Below are 26,712 nucleotides of genomic sequence, written 5' to 3'. Positions count from 1 at the left end.
ATCAATTAAATGTGAGGGTAGAATAAAGAGAGTTCTAGAAATACTAGGTCTCAAAAAAAAATAAAAAAGTATCACCCATGATCCCTTTCTAAGGAAGCTACTAAAGGATGTGCTCCAGCAAATCAAAGGGAGCGGGGGGGAAACAAGGAGATCTGGGGCCCAAGACACAAAGATTCAGCCTAGGAGAGAGGAAAGGGGACATGTCAGGACAACAGCCACAGAGCAGATCTGAAGAGAAATAATCCAGATGGGAAGGGAGGATGGAAGGTCTCCAAGAAATATTTTCCAGGTAAAGAGAACTGACAGATTACCAGAGACATCTGACCACATGGAAAATAAAACACTATTCTCAGAGATTTTTCCAATTTTATTAGGGAGTTTGGAAAGAAGTGATGACAGTAAACCAATTCATCAAACAAAATAGGCAAGGCAATTCTTAATCTGAGTTGCGGAAACGGGTGACTAAGAAAGAAAATGCAATTATAGAACATTAACTGGTTTGGCAGGGAGCCACACTTAACATAGTGATGATAATGTAAACACTGAGTTCTGATTTAACAAAAGGGAGAGATATTATTACATTAGGAGGAGAAGTGGGGAGTACATCTAAGAGGCTAAAACCTCATGTAGAAATCACTCAATATTTATAATCCATAAGTGAAGAATAATAGAATATACTTTAAAAAGACAGAGGTAAATATCAGAAACAACTAAGAGAATTGAAAGTTGTAGTGGGGTGAATTGGGAGATTTTGATTGACATATATACACTAATATGTATAAAATAGATAACTAATAACCTGCTGTATAAAAAATAAATAAAATAAAATTCAAAAAAATTGTTGCTAATGGAGATAAGAACATAAGAGTGGGAGGAATGGAGAGAGCTCTTCTATTTATTTATCTAAATGAAGACTTGTGTAATATTTGACTTTTGAACCATGAACCTATTTTTTTTAAACTTCCTGGGTTTCAGTTTTTCACACTGTAAAATAGGGATAATGATGATATTTACCTATCAAGCTACTATTAAAATCACACGAGATAATGCAGTAAAAGTGCTTTGGGGAACATTCTCACTTCCCTTGGACCAATTTTTCAGAAGAGTTCTTCCACAGACAAGTTGTGTGGAGCCACACTTAAAACACAAGTTGTCTAAGAACTGAGGGCTGTTTTGTCGACTCATCGAATGCCAAATCTGCACAAGCAGCAAGGAGATGGGACGTGGATGAGTAATCTAAGTGGCTTGGGTTTATCATGGAAGACTCCTAGTCTGAAATCAAGGAGGCTTGAATAGATCATGAGAAACTGGATTTGACTTCTTTCTATCAAACTAACCATCTGTTTTTAGAAAGATTACTTATAAATTCCTCATCTTTAGGTTCCTCATCTGTAAAACTGGAGGTAGTAACACTTGCCCTGAAGGGTTGTTGTGATGGGTAAATAATATAATGAACATGAAAGATCTTTGTGCAGTGTCTGGTGCAGTTCCTTCTACAGCACAGGATGGCAGTTACAATAGTCGCACATCCATCTGCTCCTGAGAATGGCAACTTTAACCTTCAATTTCTAACATAAACTAAGCATCCAGGGTCAACTAAGCAAAACCGGCGGGTAAGTCCACCCTCTTCCCTTTTCTCTCAATAATCTTTGATTAGATAGCAATACTTATTCACTGTAGAAAAGGTTGAAAATATAAATGAGCCAAAACAAGAAAACATGCACCATAAATAATGTGACCATTGACGTTTTGGTGTATAACCTTCCATACGCTTTTCTATGTTTCAATTTCTAAATAAAAATGCATTTTTATTATACCTACTATTTCACATTCTTCATTTTCATCTTCTCACAGAGAAATTATTTCAACATCATCACTTTCAAAAGCTGCATAGTTGGCTTGACAGATGTCCTGCACCGTTTATATTATACTCTTTCCTGTCACCCTTCAGGGGTTAAACAGTGGCCGTTCCAACACTCAATCTGGCCTACTGAGTGGATTACAGGGTTGACACCAGAGGAGAAAGCAAGAGCCACCTTAAATTGTGTGTTTCAATACATGTTGATGATCAAGAGTACATTGATTCCAACCCAGCTCATCTCAAAAAAGGCCAGCAGCTGCTTGATATGCTTTTTAAAGCAACATTTATTTCTAGGCATTGAAAGGAATGTGAGATATTTTGGAAGTCCTGCGCATTTCTGACATCTCAGAGATTTAAAAATGAATAGATAGACAAAGATTTACTGAGCTCTGCCCACCAGAGCAACAGCCATCTCTACCCACCACCAGTCCCTCCTGTCAGGAAACTTACACAAGCCTCTTAGATAGCCTCATCCACCAGAGGGCAGACAGCAGAAGCAAGAAGAACTACAATCCTGCAGCCTATGGAACAAAAACCACTTTCACAGAAAGACAGACAAGATGAAAAGGCAGAGGGATATGTACCAGATAAAGGAACAAGATAAAACTCCAGAAAAACAACTAAATGAAGTGGAGATAGGAAATCTTCCAGAAAAAGAATTCCGAATAATGATAGTGAAGATGATCCAGGACCTCGGAAAAAGAATGAAGGCAAAGATCGAGAAGATGCAAGAAATGTTTAACAAAGACCTAGAAGAATTAAAGAACAAACAAACAGAGATGAACATTACAATAACTGAAATGACAAATACACTAGAAGGAATCAATAGCAGAATAACTGAGGCAGAAGAACGGATACGTGACCTGGAAGACAGAATGGTGGAATTTACTGCTGCGGAACAGAATAGAAAAAAGAATGAAACGAAATGAAGACAGCCTAACAGACGTCTGGGACAACATAAAAACAACAACATTCGCATTATAGGGGTCCCAGAAGGAGAAGAGAGAGAGAAAGGACCAGGGAAAATATTTGAAGAGATTATAGTCGAAAACTTCCCTAACATGGGAAAGGAAACAGCCACCCAAGTCCAGGAAGCACAGAAAGTCCCAGGCAGGATACACCCAAGAAGAAACACGCTGAGACAAATAGTAACCAAATTGACAAAAATTAAAAACAAAGAAAAATTATTGAAAGCAACAAGGGAAAATGACAAATAACATACAAGGGAACGCCCATAAGGTTAACAATTGATTTCTCAGCAGAAACTCTACAAGCCAGAAGGGAGTGGCATGATATACTTAAAATGATGAAAGGGAAGAATCTACAACCAAGATTACACTATCCGGCAAGGATCTCATTCAGATTCAACGGAGAAATCAAAAGCTTTACAGACAAGCAAAAGCTAAGAGAACTCAGCACCACCAAACCAGCTTTACAACAAATGCTAAAGGAACTTCTCTAAGCGGGAAACACAAGAGAAGAAAAGGACCTACAAAAACAATCCCATAATAATTAAGAAAATGGTCATAGGAACATACATATCGATAATTACTTTAAACGTGAATGGATTAAATGCTCCAACCAAAAGACACAGGCTCACTGAATGGCTACAAAACCAAGACACATATATATGCTATCTACAAGAGAACTACTTCAGATCTAGGGACACATACAGACTGAAAGTGAGGGGATGGAAAATGATATTCCATGCAAATGGAAATCAAAAGAAAGCTGGAGTAGCAATACCCATATCAGATAAAATAGACTTTAAAATAAAGAATGTTACAAGAGACAAGGAAGGACACTACATAATGATCAAGGAATCAATACAAGAAGAAGAAATAACAATTATAAATATATATGCACCCAACATAGTAGCACCTCAATACATAAGGTAACTTCTGACAGCTATAAAGGAGGAAATCAACAGTAACACAGTAATAGTGGGGGACTTTAACACCTCACTTACACCAATGGACAGATAATCCTGACAGAAAATTAATAAGGAAACACAGGCTTTAAATGACACAATAGACCAGATAGATTTAATTGATATTTATAGGACATTCCATTGAAAAACACCAGATTACACTTTCTTCTCAAGTGTGCATGGAACATTCTCCAGGATAGATCATACCTTGGGTCACAGATCAAGACTCAGTAAATTTAAGAAAATTGAAATCATATCAAGCATCTTTCTGACCACAACGATATGAGATTAGAAATCAATTACTGGAAAAAAAACGTAAAAACCACAAACAAATGGAGGCTGAACAATACGTTAGTAAACAACCAAGAGATCACTGAAGAAATCAAAGAGGAAATAAAAAAATATCTAGAGACAAATGACAATGAAAACACGACAATCCAAAACCTATGGAATGCAGCAAAAGCAGTTCTAAGAGGGAAGTTTATAGCAATACAAGCCTACCTCAAGAAACAAGAAAAATCTCAAATAAACAGTCTAACCTTACGCCTAAAGGAACTAGAGAAAGAAGAACAAACAAAACCCAATGTTAGCAGAAGAAAAGAAATCATAAAGACCGAGCAGAAATAAATGAAATAGAAACAAAGAAAACAATAGCAAAGAGCAATAAAACTAAAAGCTGCTTCTTTGAGAAGATAAAGTTGATAAACCATTAGCCAGACGCATCAAGAAAAAGAGGGAGAGGACTCAAATCAATAAAATTAGAAATGAAAAAGGAGAAGTTACATCAGACACCACAGAAAAACAAAGCATCCTAAGAGACTACTACAAGCAACTCTATGCCAATAAAATGGACAACCTGGAGGAAATAGACAAATTCTTAGAAAGGTATAACCTTCCAAGACCGAACCAGGAAGAAATAGAAAATATGAACAGACCAATCACAAGTAATGAAATTGAAACTGACTAAAAATCTTCCAACAAACAAAAGTCTAGGACCAGACGGCTTCACGGGTGAATTCTACCAAACATTTAGAGAAGAGCTAACACCCACCCTTCTCAAACTCTTCCAAAAAACTGCAGAGGAAGGAACACTCCCAAACTCATTCTATGAGGCCACCATCACACTGATATCAAAACCAGACAAAGATACTACAAAAAAAGAAAATTACAGACCAATGTCACTGATGAATATAGATGTAAAAATCCTCAACATAATACTAGCAAATAGAATCCAACAACACATTAAAAGGATCATACACCATGATCTAGTGGGATGTATCCCAGGGATGCAAGGATTCTTCAACATATGCAAATCAATCAATGTGATACACCATATTAACAAACTGAAGAATAGAAACCATATGATAATCTCAATAGATGCAGAAAAAGCTTTTGACAAAATTCATCACCGATTTATGATAAAAAAATTCTCCAGAAAGTGGGCATAGAGGGAACCTACCTCAACATAATTAAGGCCATATATGACAAACCCACAGCACACATCATTCTCAGTGGTGAAAAACTTAAAGCATTTCCTCTAAGATCAGGAACAAGACAAGGATGTCCACTCTGGTCAGTAAGATTCAACATAGTTTTGGAAGTCCTAGCCACAGCAATCAGAGAAGAAAAAGAAATAAAAGGAATACAAATTGGAAAAGAAGAAGCAAAACTGTCACCGTCTGCAGATGAAATGATATTATACATAGAGAATCCTAAAGACGCCACCAGAGAACTTCTAGAGTTAATCAATGAATTTGGTAAAGTAGCAGGATACAAAATTAATGCATGGAAATTTCTTGCATTCCTATACAGTAGCGATGAAAAATCTGAAAGAGAAATTAAGGAAACACTCCCATTTACCATTGCAACAAAAAGAATGAAATACCTAGGAATAAACCTATCTAGGGAGACAAAAGACCTGTATGCAGAAAACTCTAAGACACTGATGCAAGAAATTAAGGATGAGACCAACAGATGGAGAGATATACTGTGTTCTTGGATTGGAAGAATCAATATTGTGAAAATGACTATACTACCCAAAGCAATCTACAGATTCAATGTAATCCCTATCAAATTACCAATGGCATTTTTTACAGAACAAGAACAAAAAATCTTAAAATCTGTATGGAGACACAAAAGACCCCAAATAGCCAAAGCAGTCTTGAGGCGAAAAAACGGAGCTGGAGGAAACAGACTCCCTGACTTCAGACGATACTACAAAGCTACAGTAATCAAAACAATATGGTACTGGCACAAAAACAGAAACATAGATCAACAGAACAGGATAGAAAGCCCAGAGATAAACCCACACACCTATGGTCAACTAATCTATGACAAAGGAGGCAAGGATGTACAATGGAGAAAAGATAGTCTCTTCAATAAGTGGTGCTGGGAAAACCAGACAGCTACACGTAAAAGAATGAAATTAGGGCTTCCCCGGTGGCGCAGTGGTTGAGAGTCCGCCTGCCGATGCAGGGGACACGGGTTCATGCCCCGGTCTGGGAGGATCTCACATGCCACGGAGTGGCTGGGCCCGTGAGCCATGGCCAGTGAGCCTGCACGTCCAGAGCCTGTGCTCCGCAACGGGAGAGGCCACAACAGTGAGAGACCCGCGTACTGCAAAAACAAACAAACAAACAAACCAAAACAAAAAAGAATGAAATTAGAACACTCCCTAACACCATACACAAAAATAAACTCAAAATGGATTAAAGACCTAAATGTAAGACCAGACACTATAAAACTCTTAGAGTAAAACATAGGAAGATCACTCTTTGACATAAATCACAGCAAGCTCTTTTTTGATCTACCTCCTAGAGAAATGGAAATAAAAACAAAAATAAACAAATGGGACCTAATGAAACTTAAAAGCTTTTGCACAGCAAAGGAAACTACAAACAAGACGAAAAGACAACCCTCAGAATGGGAGAAAATATCTGCAAATGAATCAAGGGACAAAGGATTAATCTCCAAAATATATAAACAGCTCATGCAGCTCAATATTAAAAAAACAAATAACCCAATCCAAAAATGGAGGGAGGACCTAAATGACATTTCTCCAAAGAAGACATACAGATGGCCAAGAAGTACATGAAAAGCTGCTCAACATCACTAACTATTAATGAAATGCAAATCAAAACTACAATGAGGTATCACCTCACAGTGGTTAGAATGGGCATCATCAGAAAATCTGCAATCAACAAATGCTGGAGAGGGTGTGGAGAAAAGGGAACCCTCTTGCACTGTTGCTGGGAATGTAAATTGATACAGCCACTATGGAGAACAGTAGGGAGGTTCCTTAGAAAACTACAAATAGAATTACCTATGACCCAGCAATCCCACTACTGGGCATATACCCAGAGAAAACCATAATTCAAAAAGACATATGCACCCCAATGTTCATTGCAGCACTATTTACAATAGCCAGGTCATGGAAGCAACCTAAATGTCCGTCGACAGGCAAATGGATAAAGAAGATGTGGTACATATATACAGTGGAATATTACTCAGCCATAAAAAGGAGCGAAATTGGGTCATCTGTAGACGTGGATGGATCTAGAGAGTGTCATACAGAGTGAAGTAAGTCAGAAAGAGAAAAACAAATATTTTATATTAATGTATACATGTGGAACCTAGAAAAATGGCACAGACGAACTGGTTTGTAGGGCAGAAATAGAGACACAGATGTAGAGAATGAATGTATGGACACCAAGAGAGGAACGTGGCGGGGTGGTGGTGTGATGAATTGGGAGATTGGGAATGACATATGTACACTTATGTGTATAAAATGGATAACTAATTAGAACCTGCTCTATTAAAAAATAAATAAAATATAATTCCAAATAAAATGAATAGATATATATACATACATATACACATATATAAATGCAGTATATATATGCTACACACAGTCACAGCCTATATACACAACACATATCATACACTGTAAATAAATACATACTGTAAAAATATATTGCACTAAGTATGTGCATATTATTTTGGAATGAAGTGACTATTTTACCTTTCCATTGATAATAGGAACACTGGAAACTCATGGTCTGCTACCTCCAGTGGGTAATTTGGATTTTCTGGGAGGAAAAAGAGACCCAGATTTGGAAACACACATCCAAAGCTTCAGCATGTACATAATAAGACTGTGCTTCTTCCTAAGCTCATCTATAGAAAACTGCTAGGCACTAGATTATGCTGTCGAAGCAGAAATCAGGGTCTCTCACATAAAGAATCTCATACCACAAGCCACCTAGAAAAGCCCATTTCAACCATTTACATTCAAGCCGTGGAATCTCAACTTTGGCTCAGTATTCTTTCCCGAGGCTACAGTTCCCCAGGGTGAGGGTTTGTGCTGCGCACTTGGAGGGGAGAATGGACAAGAGTGCCCTGGCGGCAGCAGTGATGAGAGAGCTGCCCCTGCATTGCTCAAGCCTAAACTGAGAGGGACGGGAAAGGCAGCAGAAGCCCCAGAGCTGACCAGACCAGCTGGGCTGAATATCTGAAAATTGCCTCCATTTCAAGCCTTCTCTGTCAGATAGCAGACTCAGTAATGGAAAGTTAAAAAAGAACCTTTGAGAATGCTTTTGCCTTTCTAAACATATTTGAACTAAAAGGTGGAATTATTTGCACGATTCTACCACTCAGACCAAGAGGGGTTAAGGCACGGGTTCAGATTCCCACAGAGAAGAAAATGTATAACCAGGTAATTGCATCATGTTTCCTGCATTGTTAATGATCCTTTGGAGTGGGAGACAATGAGGGGGGCGCCAAGAGGTCGTCATCCACCAAGGAACACATTGTTCATAACAACGGGCATTGCTTTTTTGAGACCCAGGGGCCCAGGTGAGGGCTAGCAAGCTACTACAAAGGCTTATTTAACGTGTGGGATTAATATGTTAATTTGATGCTCTCCTGTTTGGTTAAGTGTTGCATTTCTATATTTCTAAGTCTGGCATTCAAAACTCTTTATGGGGGGACTATTTGGCCTCTCTAACCTCTTTTCCTCCATCCTCCCCAGTGACAGCCCCTTGAGTGTCAAAGCAGCCTCCTCACCTGAGCATGGCATGCCCACGCCTGACTCCAGGCTGTGTGTGCTAATCCCCTAGCCTTGAGCCTGTCTTCTCTCTACCTATCCAAATCTTAATTCCTCAGAATCCTACTCAAGCCCCAGATCTTTAAATAAACCATTCCTAAAAGCTTAGCTCACTCTGACCACCACCCCATAAGAACATCAGCTGCCTCTATGACTCATTTGGGTCTCTCTGCACATAATGCCTTATACTGGTCCTCAACTGGTGTGCACACATCTTGCCTCTCCAACCAAATCATAAACTCGTGAGGATGGGGATGATGACTCACCGCTCTTCTCTTCCACTGTTAGCTCTCTGACATGGAGCCATAACCTCACCTTACTTGACTCCCCAGTAGCATCAACACCATTGACCACTCCCTCCATGAAGTACCTTCTTTTTCTTGGTCTCTGTGAAATTATCCTCTAGATTTCCCTCCCACCTCTTGGTCCCTCCTTCTCTATCTAATTTCTAAATGTTGGTGTCCTCAGTTCATTCCTGGGCAGTCTCCTTTTCCTCTCTTTCTGTACTCCCTCTCTTTAGAAAGTCTCAGACAATTCCACAGCTCCAAAATATCATCTACATGCTCCCAAACATCTGTCTCCAGCCCAGACCTTTCTTCTGAGCAATGCCTGGGAAGAATAGGCCAATTAGTATTTTATGATATTTATGAAGACAAGTCCATTTTTTAAATATAAATCACTTAGCTCCTCATGGAGAAAAGCCCTCATTCCATGGTTTTATTGCCTCTCTACTCCAAAGGAGCCACTACAAAGATGATCATCCTGATAGGAGGCCAGGTGAGATACCTTATTCATGGAGAAAATCAACTAATAATAGACTGTACCATTAAACACTGATAGACTAGTACACTGTATTCACTGAAGCACCAAAAGAATATGAAGAAAAAGGAATGAGGAGGGAGGGATCAAGTCTTTCACTCAGAGTTCCCTAACTGCAATGTGTCTCCCACATAGGGTGCTGAAATTTTTTTTTCCTAGATGAGCAAACTCAGAAACAAAGGACCAGCCAGGTTGACTCTGCCTAAATGGGCTCAGTCTAAGAAGGGTTCTGGTCTGAAGAAAAGGGTCACTGACAGGAAGCACTTGATCTCTGTTTGTCGAAATGAATGCAAGTGGTGGAGGAATAGAAGATCATGAGCCATTGTCCAACAGAATAACTCTTCTCAGACCAGTTTGCTTTGTATTCCTTCAGTGAGTTAGCTGGGCTATGATCACTGACCTCCAGTGAAAAGGTTTTCTGATCAGGCCAACTGCCATGTACATCTTGCCAACTGGTGAGTTAGGGTTCCACAGAACTAGGAAACCATTGGGTGGATCATGCCAATAGTTTTACAATCAATTATCCTTTCAGGCTGACTGATCTCTCAAACTCCTCTTCAAAATCAAACTGATCAATATAACTGATAAACTGAATGGACATCACCACAGAGCTATGGGTTCTTTCTGACACAGCAGAGCATCAGGTCCCTCCAAGAACCATTAGACTGACCGTCCATGATTTTCACTGGAGGCATGTTTTCTCAATTAAGTCTATACATAGAAATTTTACTGCTTCAGATAGGACATAAATCAGCTCAGCAGGATACTCTTGGCACAAAGAAGAAGGGACAAGGGCTGGGGGAGGAGGATGTATTTAAATTACTCAATGAAATGGAAATCAGGGGTAGGGTGGGTGAGCAGCTTGAGATATAGATTCTCCTTTGTGTAGGAATAACTAACAAGCACCCTGAAGGTGTCTTACTTCAAAGGAGAGATCAAAAGCTTTAAATGATACATTAAACAAGATGGACTTAATTAATATATACAGGACATTCCATCCAAAAACAACAGAATACACATTCTTCTCAAGTGCTCATGGAACATTCTCCAGGATAGATCATATCTTGGGTCACAAATCAAGCCTTGGTAAATTTAAGAAAATTGAAATCATATCAAGTACCTTGTCCAACCACAACGCTATGAGACTAGATATCAATAACAGGAAAAAATCTGTAAAAAATACAAACGTATGGAGGCTAAACAACACACTACTTAATAACCAAGAGATCAATGAAGAAATCAAAGAGGAAATCAAAAAATACCTAGAAACAAATGACAATGAAAACACGACGACCCAAAGCCTATGGGATGCAGCAAAAGCAGTTCTAAGAGGGAAGTTTATAGCAATACAATCCTACCTTAAGAAATAAGAAACATCTCAAATAAACAACCTAACCTTACACCTAAAGCAATTAGAGGAAGAACAAAAAAACCCCAAAGTTAGCAGAAGGAAAGAAATCATAAAGATCAGATCAGAAATAAATGGAAAAGAAATGAAGGAAATGACAGCAAAGATCAGTAAAACTAAAAGCTGGTTCTTTGAGAAGATAAACAAAATTGATAAACCATTAGCCAGACGCAAAAAGAAAAAAAGGGAGAAGACTCAAATCAATAGAATTAGAAATGAAAAACGAGAAGTAACAAGTGACACTGCAGAAATACAAAAGATCATGAGAGATTACGACAAGCAACTCTATGCCAATAAAATGGACAACCTGGAAGAAATGGACAAATTCGCAGAAATGCACAACCTTCCGAAAATGAACCAGGAAGGAATAGAAAATATGAACAGACCATTCACAAGCACTGAAATTGAAACTGTGATTAAAAATCTTCCAACAAACAAAAGCCCAGGACCAGATGGCTTCACAGGCGAATTCTATCAAACATTTAGAGAAGAGCTAACACCTATCCTTCTCAAACTCTTCCAAAATATAGCAGAGGGAGGAACACTCCCAAACTCATTCTACGAGGGTCTCACCCTGATACCAAAATCAGAAAAAGATGTCATAAAGAAAGAAAACTACAGGCCAATATCACTGATGAACATAGATGCAAAAATCCTCAACAAAATACTAGCAAACAGAATCCAACAGCACGTTAAAAGGATCATACATCATGATCAAGTGGGGTTTATCCCAGGAATGCAAGGACTCTTCAATATATGCAAATCAATCAACGTGATACACCATATTAAAAAATTGAAGGAGAAAAACCATATCAGCATCTCAATAGATGCAGAGAAAGCTTTTGACAAAATTCAACACCCATTTATGATAAAAACCCTGCAGAAAGTAGGCATAGAGGGAACTTTCCTCAACAAAATAAAGGCCATGTATGACAAACCCACAGCCAACATCGTCCTCAATGGTGAAAAACTGAAACCATTTCCACTAAGATCAGGAAGAAGACAAGGTTGCCCACTCTCACCACTCTTATTCAACATAGTTTTGGAAATTTTAGCCACAGCAATCAGAGAAGAAAAAAAATAAATAAAAGGAATCCAAATTGGAAAAGAAGTAAAGCTGTCCCTGCTTACAGATGACATGATACTATACACAGAGAATCCTAAAGATGCTACCAGAAAACTACTAGAGCTAATCAATGAATTTGGTAAAGAAGCAGGATACAAAATTAATGCACAGAAATCTCTGGCATTCCTATACACTAATGATGAAAAATCTGAAAGTGAAATTAAGAAAACACTCCCATTTACCATTGCAACAAAAAGAATAAAATATCTAGGAATAAACCTACCTAAGGAGACAAAAGACCTGTATGCAGAAAATTATAAGACACTGATGAAAGAAATTAAAGATGATACAAATAGTTGGAGAGATATACCATGTTCTTGGATTGGAAGGATCAATATTGTGAAAATGACTCTACTACCCAAAGCAATCTACAGATTCAATGCAATCCCTATCAAACTACCACTGGCAGTTTTCACAGAAGTAGAACAAAAAATTTCACAATTTGTATGGAAACACAGAAGACACTGAAGAGCCAAAGCAATCTTGAGAAAGAAAAACAGAGCCGGAGGAATCAGGCTCCCTGACTTCAGACTATACTACTAAGCTACAGTAATCAAGACAGTATGGTACTGGCACAAAAACAGAAATACAGATCAATGGAACAGGATAGAAATCCCAGAGATAAACCCATGCACATATGGTCACCTTATCTTTTTTTTTTTTTTTTTTTTTGGCGGTACACGGGCCTCTCACTGTTGTGGCCTCTCCTGTTGTGGAATACAGGCTCCACATGCGCAGGCTCAGCAGCCCAGCCGCTCCGTGGCATGTGGGATCTTCCCGGACCAGGGAATGAACCCACGTCCCCTGCATCGGCAGGTGGACTCTCAACCACTGTGCCACCAGGGAAGCCCTGGTCACCTTATCTTTGATAAAGGAGGCAAGAATATACAGTGGAGAAAAGATAGCCTCTTCAATAAGTGGTGCTGGGAAAACTGGACAGCTACATGTAAAAGAATGAAATTAGAACACTCCCTAACACCATACACAAAAATAAACTCAAAATGGATTAAAGACCTAACTGTAAGGCCAGACACTATTAAACTCTTAGAGGAAAATATAGACAGAACACTCTATGATATAAATCACAGCAAGATCCTTTTTGACCCACCTCCTAGAGAAATGGAAATAAAAATAAAAATAAACAAATGGGACCTAATGAAACTTCAAAGCTTTTGCACAGCAAAGGAAACCATAAACAAGACCAAAAGACAACCCTCAGATTGGGAGAAAATATTTGCAAATGAAGCAACTGACAAAGGATTAATCTCCAAAATTTATAAGCAGCTCATGCAGCTCAATATCAAAAAACAAACAACCCAATCCCAAAATGGGCAGAAGACCTAAACAGACATTTCTACAAAGAAGATATACAGATTGCCAACAAACAGATGAAAGAATACTCAACATCATTAATCATTAAAGAAATGCAAATCAAAACTACAATGAGATATCATCTCACACCAGTCAGAATGGCCATCATCAAAAAGTCTAGAAACAGTAAATGTTGGAGAGGGTGTGGAGAAAAGGGAACCCTCTTGCACTGTTGGTGGGAATGTAAATTGATATAGCCACTATGGAGAACACTATGGAGGTTCCTTAAAAAACTACAAATAGAACTACCGTACGACCCTGCAATCCCACTACTGGGCATATACCCTGAGAAAACCATAATTGAAAAAGAGTCATGTACCACAGTGTTCATTGCAGCTCTGTTTACAACAGCCAGGACATGGAAGCAACCTAAGTGTCCATCAACAGATGAATGGATAAAGAAGATGTGGCACATATATACAGTGGAATATTACTCAGCCATAAAAAGTAACGAAATTGAGTTATATGTAGTGAGGTGGATGGACCTAGAGTCTGTCATACAGAGTGAAGTAAGTCAGAAAGAGAAAAACAAATACCGTACACTAACACATATATATGGAATCTAAAAAAAAAAAAATGGTCATGAAGAACCTAGGGGCAAGTCAGGAATAAAGACGCAGACCTACTAGAGAATGGACTTGAGGATACAGGGAGGGGGAAGGGTAAGCTGGGACATAGTGAGAGAGTGGCAGGGATATATATACACTACCAAACGTAAGCAGCCAGATAGCACAGGGAGATCAGCTAGGTGGTTTGTGACCACCTAGAGGGGTATGATAGGGAGGGTGGGAGGGAGGGAGACGCAAGAGGGAAGAGATATGGGAACTTATGTATATGTATAACTGATTCACTTTGTTATAAAGCAGAAACTAACACACCATTGTAAAGCAATTATACTCCAATAAAGATGTTTAAAAAAAAAAAAAGGAGCGATCAAATCGAGAATTGGCAAGAAGTAGTGTCTCTCTACTGATGCTCAAAATGTTTCCACTTATTAAAAGATTTCTGTGCTGAACACAAATTCTAGCTCCCCGGGAGAGTACTTGTACAGAGAAGAAGCATGCTGCTTTAGCAGTAACTCCTCTTCATTCCACCCTGCTTGGTGCCTTGTGAAAATGCCTTTTGTCAGCTTCCCACAGCTCTGGGCCTCAGTGAGTCACAGCCAATATTCCCCCCTCTCATAAAGCAGCAGGGTACCAGGAAGGCTAACTCCTCCCTACCCTTTTCTTTCTTCTATATATATTTTGTGCATCACTAGACCAATTAGCATTTTGCCGTCACTAGACCAATTAGTGTCTACCCTGCTACAAAACAATCTCCCTATATAATGTTCAATAAGCCTCAGCCTTAGTGAGTTCTTCCAGTATTCAATCTATATTCTTCATGCTGCTGTGTAAGCTGATCACCTCTTATATGCCCCTCAGTGAAGTCAGAAAATATATTCACTCATTCATTCAGCAAGTAGGTACTGCATGCTTCCTCTGCGCCAGGCATCATATATGTCAAGGATGCAGATCTCTGATTTCATGATGCTTACAGTCTGGTGAGGGAGATAAGGATTAAATAAATTATTGTGTAAAAATATTTCATTGTAACTGTGATAGGTACAGCAGAAGAGACCACGTACAAGGTGCCCCCAAATGAGTTACTAATTGGGACCTGATTGACTTAGGAGGGTCAGTGAAGGGTACCCAAACAAGCTGTCATTGAAGGTGAAATCTGAAGGATGAAATAGGAGGGAAAGGAGCAAGAGCACTGTAGAGATGGAAGAGCCTGTGCGGGGGAGGTGGGGCTGGAGGGCCCAGGTATGTAAACGAACAGAAGGAAGGACAGAGTGCGAGGGGAGAGAGGCAGAGAGGATGGAGAGAGGTAGCAAGATCGAGATCAGCCAAGGCCTTATAGGTCATCTTCAATATTGTGGACTGAGCCCAGAGAAAACGGTATGCCACTAAGGATTTTAAGGACAACAGCATGGTTCGTTAGGTTTTTATTGAGAAGCATCATTTACTACTATGAGAATAATGAACTGAAGAAGGCAGAAGTGGAAGCAGGGAGACCAGTTCAAAGCTACTTGGTAGACTGGGCAAGAAATGATAACAGTGGGGTTAGGATGATTCAGTGGAAATGGAAACAATTTTTAAAAATTAAGATCTACCTAGGAGGTAGAACGTACAGTACATACAGGTAGAACTGGGAGAGAGGGAGGTACAAAGGATAACTTGATGGTTTTGGCCTTGAGTGACTAGAAAGATGACGGTGGCTTCTGTAGAAAGAGAGAATGCTAGAGGCAAAGGAGCTAATTGGAATTATTGGGGGACGGGGGTCCACGAGGTCAGTATTAAGCATGTTAAGTCTGAGATATCTGTGAGATATTCAAGTAGAGAGGTTCAGTAGCCAGCTGGATATACAAGGCACCACATCAGTAATAAAAATCATTCTATATTATAGCAGAGTCAAACACTATATACTTTTACTTTTCTTTTTTCTAGAAAAGGGGTATGTTCCAGAACTGTATTATTCAAAATGGAAGCCACTAGCCACAAGGGGGCTACTTAGATTCAAATTAATTAAAGTTAAATAAATTAAAAACTAGTTTCTCAGTGATGCTAGGCGCATTTCAAGTACTCAGGGTGGCTCGTGACTACTTGTATTGGACAACACAATGGACACTTCCATTACTGCATAAAGTTCGATGGGAAAGCCCTGGCTAGAACGTCAGAGGGCTTCCTATTTACAACACTCAGCTCTGACTGGTCTTTCAGTGAGCGTTCAACTGTCACCAAGAAATAGAATCCTACTGTATTTTGTGTCCCAGACAAAGCTTTGAGGTTGAAGATGAAGAAGATATGGGAAAAGAAGTAATGATAATCCTTGTTATTCAGATATCTTTCAATCCATCATAAAAAAAACCCAACAAAACAAAACAGATGAAGGATGAAAGGCATGGGGAGAGTGTATAAGAGGCATGCGGAGAGAGCCCATATTTTAAAAATACTATCAGATCAACTGGGGAGACTAAAATCAGATGAAATTAAGTACCAAGGAGGCATTAAGTGCTTATTTGGATTTTGACAAAAGAATGGTAAATTTATAGCCAATATTTTACAATAACTATAAATGGAGTATAACCTTTAAAACTGTGAATCACTATGTTGTACACCTGTAACATATAATATTGTACAATAATATTGTACCTCAATTTTAAAAATGAATGGGAAATGGATTCATGAAAGAGAGGGAAGGATGTAACCCAAGTGGGGAAACAATTTATTCAAAAGGCTGTGTACATCTGGAATGCCAGCCATGTTTTTCTGAAAGAAAACAGAATCTGTGCTGAACTGTATAAGAAGCAGAGTAATGGAGAAAAAGTCCTTAAGTGGACAAGTGGAAGAAGAACTAAAGAACCCAATTTGGAAGCATTAATTGTGTACTGACTTACTGAGGCTAACTCAGACACGCAGCTAACCACTGGGGATATAAGTGATAATGGGGTCCTGACCTTGTGCTCAAGGAGATCCTAGTCTAAACAGCCATAGCCAACCACCAGGCTGTCAGGATGCAAGACAGGTGATAAAAATAGGTTTTACAAAATGTGTTCTTGCTCAATAAGTATGTAAACTAAACACCACATTTGCAATATACAAGACGTATATCTCACCAAAGAAATGCATGTTCAGAAATTACTATACACCTGGGAGCTTGAATTGTGGATGGAAGCTCAAATGAGGTGAACACGTGAAGGTCCTGGAATGAGCTGTGATGGGGCAGAGCAGACATTCAAGTGCTTCATCCTGTGAGCATGTCTTTTCACTGTCTTCCTTCATTTTTAACCAAAATTAACAAGCCAGACACTACATTGCACAGCGTGGGTTACTCCTTTAATATTTTAGATTCTTTAGATTTCTTAGTAATGTAAGCCATGGCTCAAAGTCTACGGAGCTCTGCATAAGATTAAGTTCAAGGTTAATGTCAGACCCTTCATGAGGGAACATGGAAATGTGTCATAGGGCTTCAGCCGGGGCTGAAAAGAATTTTCTGGCTTTCATGCCTGATGACTGGGTTTCCCACTTTGGGGAAGACTACTTAGATTTGACGGTGAAGTTTGTAACCTTTATGATACCACCCTTTATGGTTTTTCTTTGTGTTACAAAGCCATGACTTTCATTGAAATTCCACTTTCTACTGGAATTCACTGACATTTCTTTCCTGCTGATTGCTGGGTACTAGTACTGAATAAAATACTTATCTGTAAACATACATAAACATATTTAACTTCCTTCAGGAGTGTTATTTTTGTTATGTGCTTTGTATCCGTTTTTATTGAAACAACTGTCCACTTGTACTATGGCTATCTTTATAGAAAAACACTCAGATGTATTATATTTTGGTGATGTTGGCTTTTTGAAATACATTTGCTTTAGTTGCAAATACGGGGGGAATTTACCCACGTTAATCATTTCCCAGTAAACTTCTTGTGTTTTACTGCCTGCCATGAACACTGATGTTAGCATATTTCTTTTTAGATACTTTTTTTCACGGTTATCGGAATATTGCTGCATATTCAGAATTGATGATTTCCTATAAGATTCTAATACATACTGTGCCACACTTACATGATAAAACACTTGCTCATAGTTTAAAATCACTTAAAATACGTGTGTAAAGAAAAATGCTTAATTTTCCAAATCATTTGCCTATAGAGTGCAAATGTGTCTTAAATCCTTACCTGATTTTTATACTACTAGAACTTATCAAAATAGCAACGATTAAAAATACCAGTACTACTCAGTATTGGCAAGGGCATTCTCAGGCACTGTTGGGTAGGAATGTAAATTGGCAAACTTTGTCTACAGGGCAGTTAAGAAACAGGTAAGCAAGTATGTATGGCAAAACTTAAAAGTGAGAAAAACCTTTAACTTAGCAATGTTACACTGAATAATGCACCCTGGTTATGATAGTCATCTCAATGCAACTGGTAACTGCAGAAAAACTGGAAGAACATGTTAATAATAGGAGACTAATTAAATAAGTTATGACACATCCACATAATGGAATTCTATGAAGCCATTAAAAAGGGTTGTTAGAGGGCTTCCCTGGTGGCGTAGTGGTTGCGAGTCCGCCTGCCGATGCAGGGGACATGGGTTCGTGCCCCGGTCTGGGAGGATCCCACATGATGCGGAGCGGCTGGGCCCGTGAGCCATGGCTGCTGAGCCTGCGCGTCTGGAGCCTGTGCTCCGCAATGGGAGAGGCCACAACAGTGAGAGGCCTGCGTACCGCAAAAAAGGAAAAAAAAAAAAAAGGGTTGTTAGAAATGCATTTGATGACAAAGAAAGGCGTCCTGATACAACTGTATCTCTAGTATAACAGCATGTTTTAAATGGTGTGTGTGTGTGTGTGTGTGTGTGTGTGTGTGTGTGTGTGTGTGTGTAGAGAGAGAAAAAATTTAGAAGAATGGGATTAACAGTGGTTTCTCTTGAGGAGACCTTTTCCTTTCCTTATACTTGTCTGAATTTTCTAATTCTCATATAATAAATATGTATTACTTTTATAGTTAAAACATTTATTTTAAAAAAATAGCTACAGAAGCCTCTTTTTCAGCTGTCCTACCTCTGGGCACACGAGTTTTGAACCAATCTAGCAGGAATGGCCCACAATGGGGTAAACGTGATGACCGCCTTCCCTCCCAAACCCAGTCCACCGAGCGTGGCTGTCCCCTACTGCACAAGCAAGGACCCAGCTCACCAAGCTGTCCTGGACACGCGGCGCCTGCACAAGCCTCTGGACTCCGTTCTCCACGGTGACTCCCAGCCAGTTGAGTGTTGCCCAGCACCAGAGGTAGTCATTCCCACCATGCCAGAAGCTCACAAACGCAAACGTCATTGCAGTGGAAAACAGTGTCCCTAGCAGGCCGTGCTGGGACCCGCCCGCTGGAATGTACACATACCTAGAGACAGAAGAGGCTTTTAGGAACCGTGTGGAGGGCTGTCCCGGCAATACCGCTTGCTCCCGGGCTTGATTCTCCCATCACACATTGCTGTTCACTGTGTGCAGACCCTTCCTGACTTCCAGGAAGCCACAGAGCACTCCCTGAATTCTCCATCACACACGGAGGTGGCAATACATAAACCTCAGCTCTGAGGGGCTTTAGCTTAAATGAACACACAGGCTAAAGAGCTCTCACTACTAGAGCAAAATAGCACTTATAGGAGGCAGGGTGAGGAGTACTGAATTTAGAGTTTCTAAAAGGGGTGCACCCCACCGTAGCTCACTCACAGAATGGCAGTTAAGTTTCTGGTTACATGAGGACACCAGACTTCAAGGCAGGTATGTATTTTACAGCTCAAACTATTAAGTTTCTGGTAAAACCAGTATTTAAGCACAATTGCTGAATTCAGGTCCCTAAATGGCAGGACAGCTCCTGCAGAAGAGGGGAGCCAAGGCCAGACCCTCGAGCTTTCCTGGGAAGCTGCCCAGAAGCAGTACGAATTCGCACAGTGCTCACAGGGCAGCCGGCTTATCACCCGAAAGCTACAGCCATCCCTCGGATATGTTCTCTACTGTTGAGACAGCTGTCTGACTACATACCCACAGAGCCGTGTTCTTCAATCAGTATGTTCCTGCCAGAGTTGGGCAAAACTCACATCTTGGCTTGTCAGGATCTGGACAACTAGGAACACACCCTCCTTACAGCAGCCTTTTTTAAAAAGCCCATAGGCCTTTGTTTACTGCTGGTCAGTGCTTCTTTGTCCAACCTTCTTCCACGAAGGAGAAGGAAATCATCATTCCCTGAATACCCAGTGTGTCCCAGGCACGGCACTAGACACTTTCCATGGATCACTCAGCTTCATTCTTTGAAACAACATATGCTGTTCTAGCATGCCAACCCATGGACAAGTTGTCTTGTTTATATATTATTTTAATATTTTGTCAGAAATGTTATCTTTAAAATCATTTTCGAATAGAACAGTTTTATAGGCAAGCCAAAAAAAAAACAAAATAAAAACCATTCCCCAGTCAATAAATACTTCTAAAGACTATGTGACTATAAGTAGTTTTAAATGTCCTCCCTCACCTTCAAAGGTGCTCCAGGTTAGACGGTAGCTTATGTGATCAGCTTAGCTAGCCCCACTATCTGGGTGAGAAAAACGGGCTGGGAAGGGGAAGGGCCTAGATGCAAATCTGCGACTATGGCACCAGAGTTAATGTTTTCCATTACACCTCTGGGTTTATTTTGAAAGCCCTCCTACCTTACATCCCAATCTGAAACAAACCGGAAACCGTGTGAGAGTGTAGGTATTTCAGAAACAAGCGAAGCAAAGAAAATACTTTCTCTTGTGCACAAACAAGACCATCTTGACAATCAAGTTAGCAGATACGCATCAAGCACTCACTACCGCTTAAGGAATCCTCCATCTGCTGTCAAGCATTTATTTAGGCCTCCAGGGCAGTCCTGGCATTATGAGCAACGCAGAGACACAAGACGTTGTTCCTGCCCAAAGGACAGGTAGAGCTGGTTGTGAAACAATAGCAAACAAGTCCCATCATTAAGCTGATATGGTACTTGTTTGCTATATGATACGGTAGAAAGTATACCAGGAGGGCTTAAGAGTGTGGAGGAGAACAGGGTCAGTGGAGGCGAGTGGGTTACGGGAGGCTTAATGGTAAAGGTCCCCACCCTGGCAAGGCCTAGAGGATGAATTTTGCCAGGCAAAGGGGAGAAGGGTGGGTGCTGCATCATGGACCAAAAAGGGGCGGGCAATGAGCCCGAAAAGCCTGACAGCCCCAGGAACAGGTGTTTTATTTGGCATTCTGCTGCCCCCTACAGGCTACTTGGTTATTGGTGTAGAACGCTCAGCAGAGGCAAAAAATGGACCACCAACCTCTGCAGCCTCCTACCTGCATGAAGGTAACGACTGACCCATCATGGAGCTCCATGGGGCTACACTCCACTTCACACAATCAGTTCTGTGTGTAAGAAGGTTGTACGTTAAAAAAAAAAATGGGGTGGTCAAACCAAGTTCAAAAGGATAAGGAATAACTGCTGTTTACAGAAACGTTGCAGATAATCATTTTATAAAACAAGTTAATTCTGAGCCTAATACTCTTCTCATCCAACACTGGTGTGTTTTATGTTGAGATTTTTGTTGTATCTCACTACGTTAAAGTGAGCTGCACTACATATATCAGAAAACCCCAGTAGAGAATAAAAACCTCGCATCGTCCACATCAATGGTCCTTAATATTAGATTCAACTCCAAAAAGAACATGTTTTCAAGCTTGTGACCAGGAAGCATCTAGCCCCATAATTACACGCACAGCTATTTCAGGCATCTCTCGGCATCATGGCTTTGCTACTTTGCCTTCAAAAGTGACAGCCGACAAAAATCTCTGAAAATGCCTTTTACTCCAGAAATTCATATATGGCAGGTCTCCAAGGACATGAGGTTGCTTGCTTGGTTTAAACCAGAAGAGGGTATGGTTTCTAGACTGGAAGACAAAAATCCCTTCTTCTCTCTTAATTTGAAGAAGGCAGTAGATACAGCAAGGAGAGCGAGCATGTTTCCTTTTCACAGATTCTACCAGGCTTGTGTCAGTTCCATGACTAATAAAAACAGAAGTATGTGTCTCTTTTAGAAAAGCAGTAGTACGACCTCACTCGCTTAGATCCGCTGCACACTGAAATTGATTTCCCAGTGGAAGAAAGCATTCAGTACCACCTTCTCAGCGAAGCAAAAATAAAAAGATTTTTTTTCCTGTCAGTGACTGTGTGAGCTTGAGTGTGCACAAGGCCTGCCCCTGCCAGGATGGCTTCGTGGGGTCACTGCTTGCAGAGAATGTTGCCTGAGGTAGTTACCATCCATCTGTGCCACCTTATTAATTTAAAACCACCTAACAGAATTAATGCAACATAGCAAACTCCCAACTCAGGAGGAGGAACCTGTCTAAAATGTAGATGTTATTTATAATGTCTACCCTCTACTGAATATCCATGTACCAGGTATTTTATATAAACTGTTTCTAATCACTTACACAACTTTGCAAGAACCAGCCCTATTTTACATGGGAGAGGTGGAATCCGAACCTGGAAGGAACGTTCTACTTTCAGAACCCCTAGGCCTGTGTTCTATGAAGCCATTTACCGTAATGGGAGCATCTCTTGGTGAGATGTTCCTCTGATTCAACCAAATCTTCAAAGTGGTCTCCACAGAAACATCCAACCAGTATTTTATTAACTGAAGAAAGATGCTCGTTATTTACAAAGGAGTTTAGGCCAAGGAGCTCTGTGCCAGAAAGCCAGAGTTACAAGTTCCATTTTTAAACAGACTAAATAAATTCCTTCCGTCCCTCCTACCGTCTTGTCCAGGCAGGCGTCCTGCAGATGTCTATGTTAGAAGTTACGTGTAAGAGGTTGATGGTTGGGGCTTGTTGCTGAGTAGTAGGCATACGTGAAGGGAGAAGAAAGTATCTACTTCCCTCACACCCCTCTGGAAAACAACTCAAGAATGTTTGACAGTTGGGACAGGGGTGGTGAGAATCCACGTGGTAACAATAAATGCTGGAGCGGCTGTGGAGAAAAGGGAACCCTCTTGCACTGTTGGTGGGAATGTAAATTGATACAGCCACTATGGAGAACAGTATGGAGGTTCCTTAAAAAACTAAAAATAGAACTACCACACGACCCAGCAATCCCACTACTGGGCATATACCCAGAGAAAACCATAATTTAAAGAGGGACATGTACCACAATGTTCACTGCAGCACTATTTACAATAGCCAGGTCATGGAAGCAACCTAAATGTCCATCGACAGATGAATGGATAAAGAAGATGTGGCACATATATACAATGGAATATAAATATAATACAATACAGTATATAATATATACTATATTATATAATATATAATTATACTATGTTATATATAAAAATATAATAAAATATAATGTAAGTCTCAGTCATAAAAAGAAACAAAATTCAGTTATTTGTAGTGAGGTGGATGGACCTAGACACTGTCATACAGAGTGAAGTAAGTCAGAAAGAGAAAAACAAATACCATATGCTAACACATATATATGGAATCTAAAAAAAAAAGGTTCTGATGAACCTAGGGGCAGGACAGGAATAAAGATGCAGAGATGGAGAATGGACTTGAGGACATGGGGAGGGGGAAGGGTAAGCTGGGACAAAGTGAGAGAGTAGCATTGATATATACACACTACCAAATGCAAAATAGATAGCTAGTGGGAAGCAGCCGCATAGCACAGGGAGATCAGCTCGGTGCTTTTTGACCACCTAGAGGGGTGGGATAGGGAGGGTGGGAGGGAGATGCAAGAAGGAGGAGATATGGGGATATATGTATACATATAGCTGATTCACTTTGTTACACAGCAGAAACTAACACAGCATTGTAAAGCAACGATACTCTAATAAAGATGTAAAACAAATTTAAAAAATTTTTAAAAAGACATTACTCTTAACATCACAATGCTCTCTTTTTTTCCAGGACCTACTCAATAGCTTCCTGGCTTGCCATGTTATTTTCAAACCCTTTGCCACGAACCCCAGACCCTAGCGAGGTAAGAGGATGAGGCACCTAAGATACTGAAAGACTTGGTTTTTACTGTCCCATGGATTGAGCTGAAGTTGCTGACTTCCCATCTTCAATTACCTATTACTTGGCTGAGCTGGGGCAGGCAGTGGCTGACATCCTATTCCAGCTCTGCCTTATCTTTCTACCCTATTTCCCACTAGTTCTCTTGAAAAATCCTGAAATCCTGAACAAATGGGGCTTTCACACTTCTGCGCTTTTGGTCATACCATTTTCATATCCTCCATCCTCTCTGGTTTCCCAACTCCTCCAGGAAGTCTCTTTTAAATATTCCCACTCTCTATTTAACCCAGAGAACCTACTGTTTGTACCACTGAATTGAACAGTTATTCATCAAAAGATGTCTTTTCTATTATGATGGTCATTTCAGCTAAACTGTAAAATTCTTTTAGGCAGTTCTACATATGTGTGTGTGTGTGTGTGTGTGTGTGTGTGTGTGTGTGTGTGTGTGTGTGTGTGTGTGTGTATGCATGCATGCGTTATTATACAGTTACTAGTCAACACTATTTAAATACCTAACAATATAATTTTCATTTACTTTTCATAATCTCCAATAGCTTTTACATTTGTGATAAACTGTCACACTGTCACAGACCCATTATGAAAGATTAGGAAACAAGGAAGGATTACACGGACCTGCTCTCATTATTGGGGAGACTTCGGAAGACACTCATTCCCAAAGAACATAGAGACCTGACGGCTCTGAAGTCTCCCCACACTTTGTAACCCTACTTCCCCTATTAAAGTAAAAATCATGCAGCCCCAAAGCTCCAGACATATCCCAACCTCGAGAGATTTCAAAAATGACAAGTACTAGTCTTTTAAACACTAGAGTCTTAGTGGCTGGGAAGGGAGGACTTCTGGCTGTGTCCCACTGGTGGTAAGGTGACCCCACCTTGGCTTCACCTGGGCTCTGAGATGAGTTCCTGCTTAGAGTTCTCTGCAGAGGTGGCCGTGCTCTCCTAAACCCAGCTCTCACGGGCAGTGGCTCCCGCAACCCGACCCTGGCTCTGGCTTTGGCCTTGGCCCACATCTGAGTTCTCTTTCTCACAGCCCGGTGATGACCCACCAGTCAAATCCCCATCCTCTAGGTAGTGGACAAAGGTCTGGTGTTTAGCTCTCACACAGGAACTAAACTATATATTTACTTATTAAAAGTTTTCAAAGGAAGATGCACGCAGAAAGTATAATTTACTTTTAATATCTTTCTGCCCAGTACAGATCATAATGGGATTTTAATAAGTAAAAACCAGCAGTTGGTTAATGGGCATCTGCAGACCTTATCATCTCCGGAGGCTAAGAGAGGTCCACTTTCAAAGCAGAGGGCACGTCTGAGCTGGGCTAAGACTTTACTGAAAGATGCTGGCTAAAGGTTTTGTATGCAACTCTGAAAAATTGCCTATTAAAAATGTTATGTCCTATTTGGCAACAAAATAGTGTGGAATTTATAAAACAGAGATTAAAACCTGGCTATATTTAGTCTACACTTAAACTTCTAGGTTCATGTAATTAGATGCCAACATTTTTTAAAAAATTAATGTTTTCATTCCACGAAGCCAGTAGCTCAGTGGGCTGAAGTACCGTGCTGATGAACCTAAGCCTATAACTTCCATCCTAGAGAAAGATTGAACTCTACCCTCATAAACCAAAAGCCAAACTCTAGCTCCCCAAAAGCTCTATCTTCCTTCCTGCGGAAGAGGCTAAAAGAGCATGAATGGCTCAGCCCAGCTGCCCTTACCACTAGAACACGCCCAAGCAGCAACAGCAGCAAGGCATGGGACAAGAAGGAGGGCAGCACCTGGATGCTGGAGATGTGGCCTTGATCCCGCTCTGCCACTTACCAATCTCTGTAACCTTGACCTTGACAATCAAGGCTGCTCAGCTTAAGTCTGTACATTGAGCACATACTGGGAATGTTAAAATCTTCTTTGGTGTGAGTTGTTGTAAAGATCAGATGATACAATACACGTTTAAGGAGTCTGGAGATTTGAACACTCCATGTAAACAGAAGGTTGTATACTTAATAACAATGGGCCAGCGGCAGCATGCTTGCACTCAGGAAAAAACAAGGTGCCGTTATCATAATGATTAGCATCCCTATATTTTTCACAAGCATTTCAAGGCACCAAGACCTCCGGCCTGCTTGCTCAGGGATGTTCTTCACTTAAAACCATTAGCCTTAAATATGCCACCATTGGCACCAGGTTGCTTAGTGCTAAGGGGTCAAAGCTAGAGCGGAGGAAAATTTTTTTCTCCTACTCTTCTAGGTTCTTTGGCTGGGCTAACAACATAAGAGACATAGGCAGATGAATAGGAGAAAGACAAATTTAATTACATATGCAGGGGAGTTCACAAAGACAGTGAGACTCAAGGGCAAGTGAGGCAGTTGAGGCTCATATGCTGTCCTGAGCTACGGAATGGGATAGGGATCTGGGGCTTCAACGTGTAGGAAGGGAATTCCCAGGGTGATTAAGAAGAGCAGATG

At 40.2% G+C, this 26,712-nt stretch overlaps 1 protein-coding gene across 8 annotated transcripts in view; it reads right to left on the bottom strand.

The window, feature by feature from the left end:
- Positions 1 to 26,712, bottom strand: part of HHAT (hedgehog acyltransferase) — a 359,469-nt gene that overhangs the window by 71,445 nt on the left and 261,312 nt on the right. For 7 of the 8 annotated variants that reach the window (XM_049701435.1, XM_033438077.2, XM_049701431.1 and 4 more), the window contains one exon: positions 19,362 to 19,563. The exons of the other annotated variant lie outside the window; for it this stretch is intronic. In XM_049701435.1, the coding sequence (XP_049557392.1) occupies positions 19,362 to 19,563 (202 nt within the window). The remainder of the gene's footprint in view (positions 1 to 19,361; positions 19,564 to 26,712) is intronic. 8 annotated transcript variants of the gene reach the window in all.

Source organism: Orcinus orca, chromosome 1, assembly GCF_937001465.1.
Source record: "Orcinus orca chromosome 1, mOrcOrc1.1, whole genome shotgun sequence".
NCBI lineage: Eukaryota > Metazoa > Chordata > Mammalia > Artiodactyla > Delphinidae > Orcinus > Orcinus orca.
Note: the sequence above shows the minus strand (reverse complement) of the source record. Positions and strands in the feature narration are given on the sequence as shown.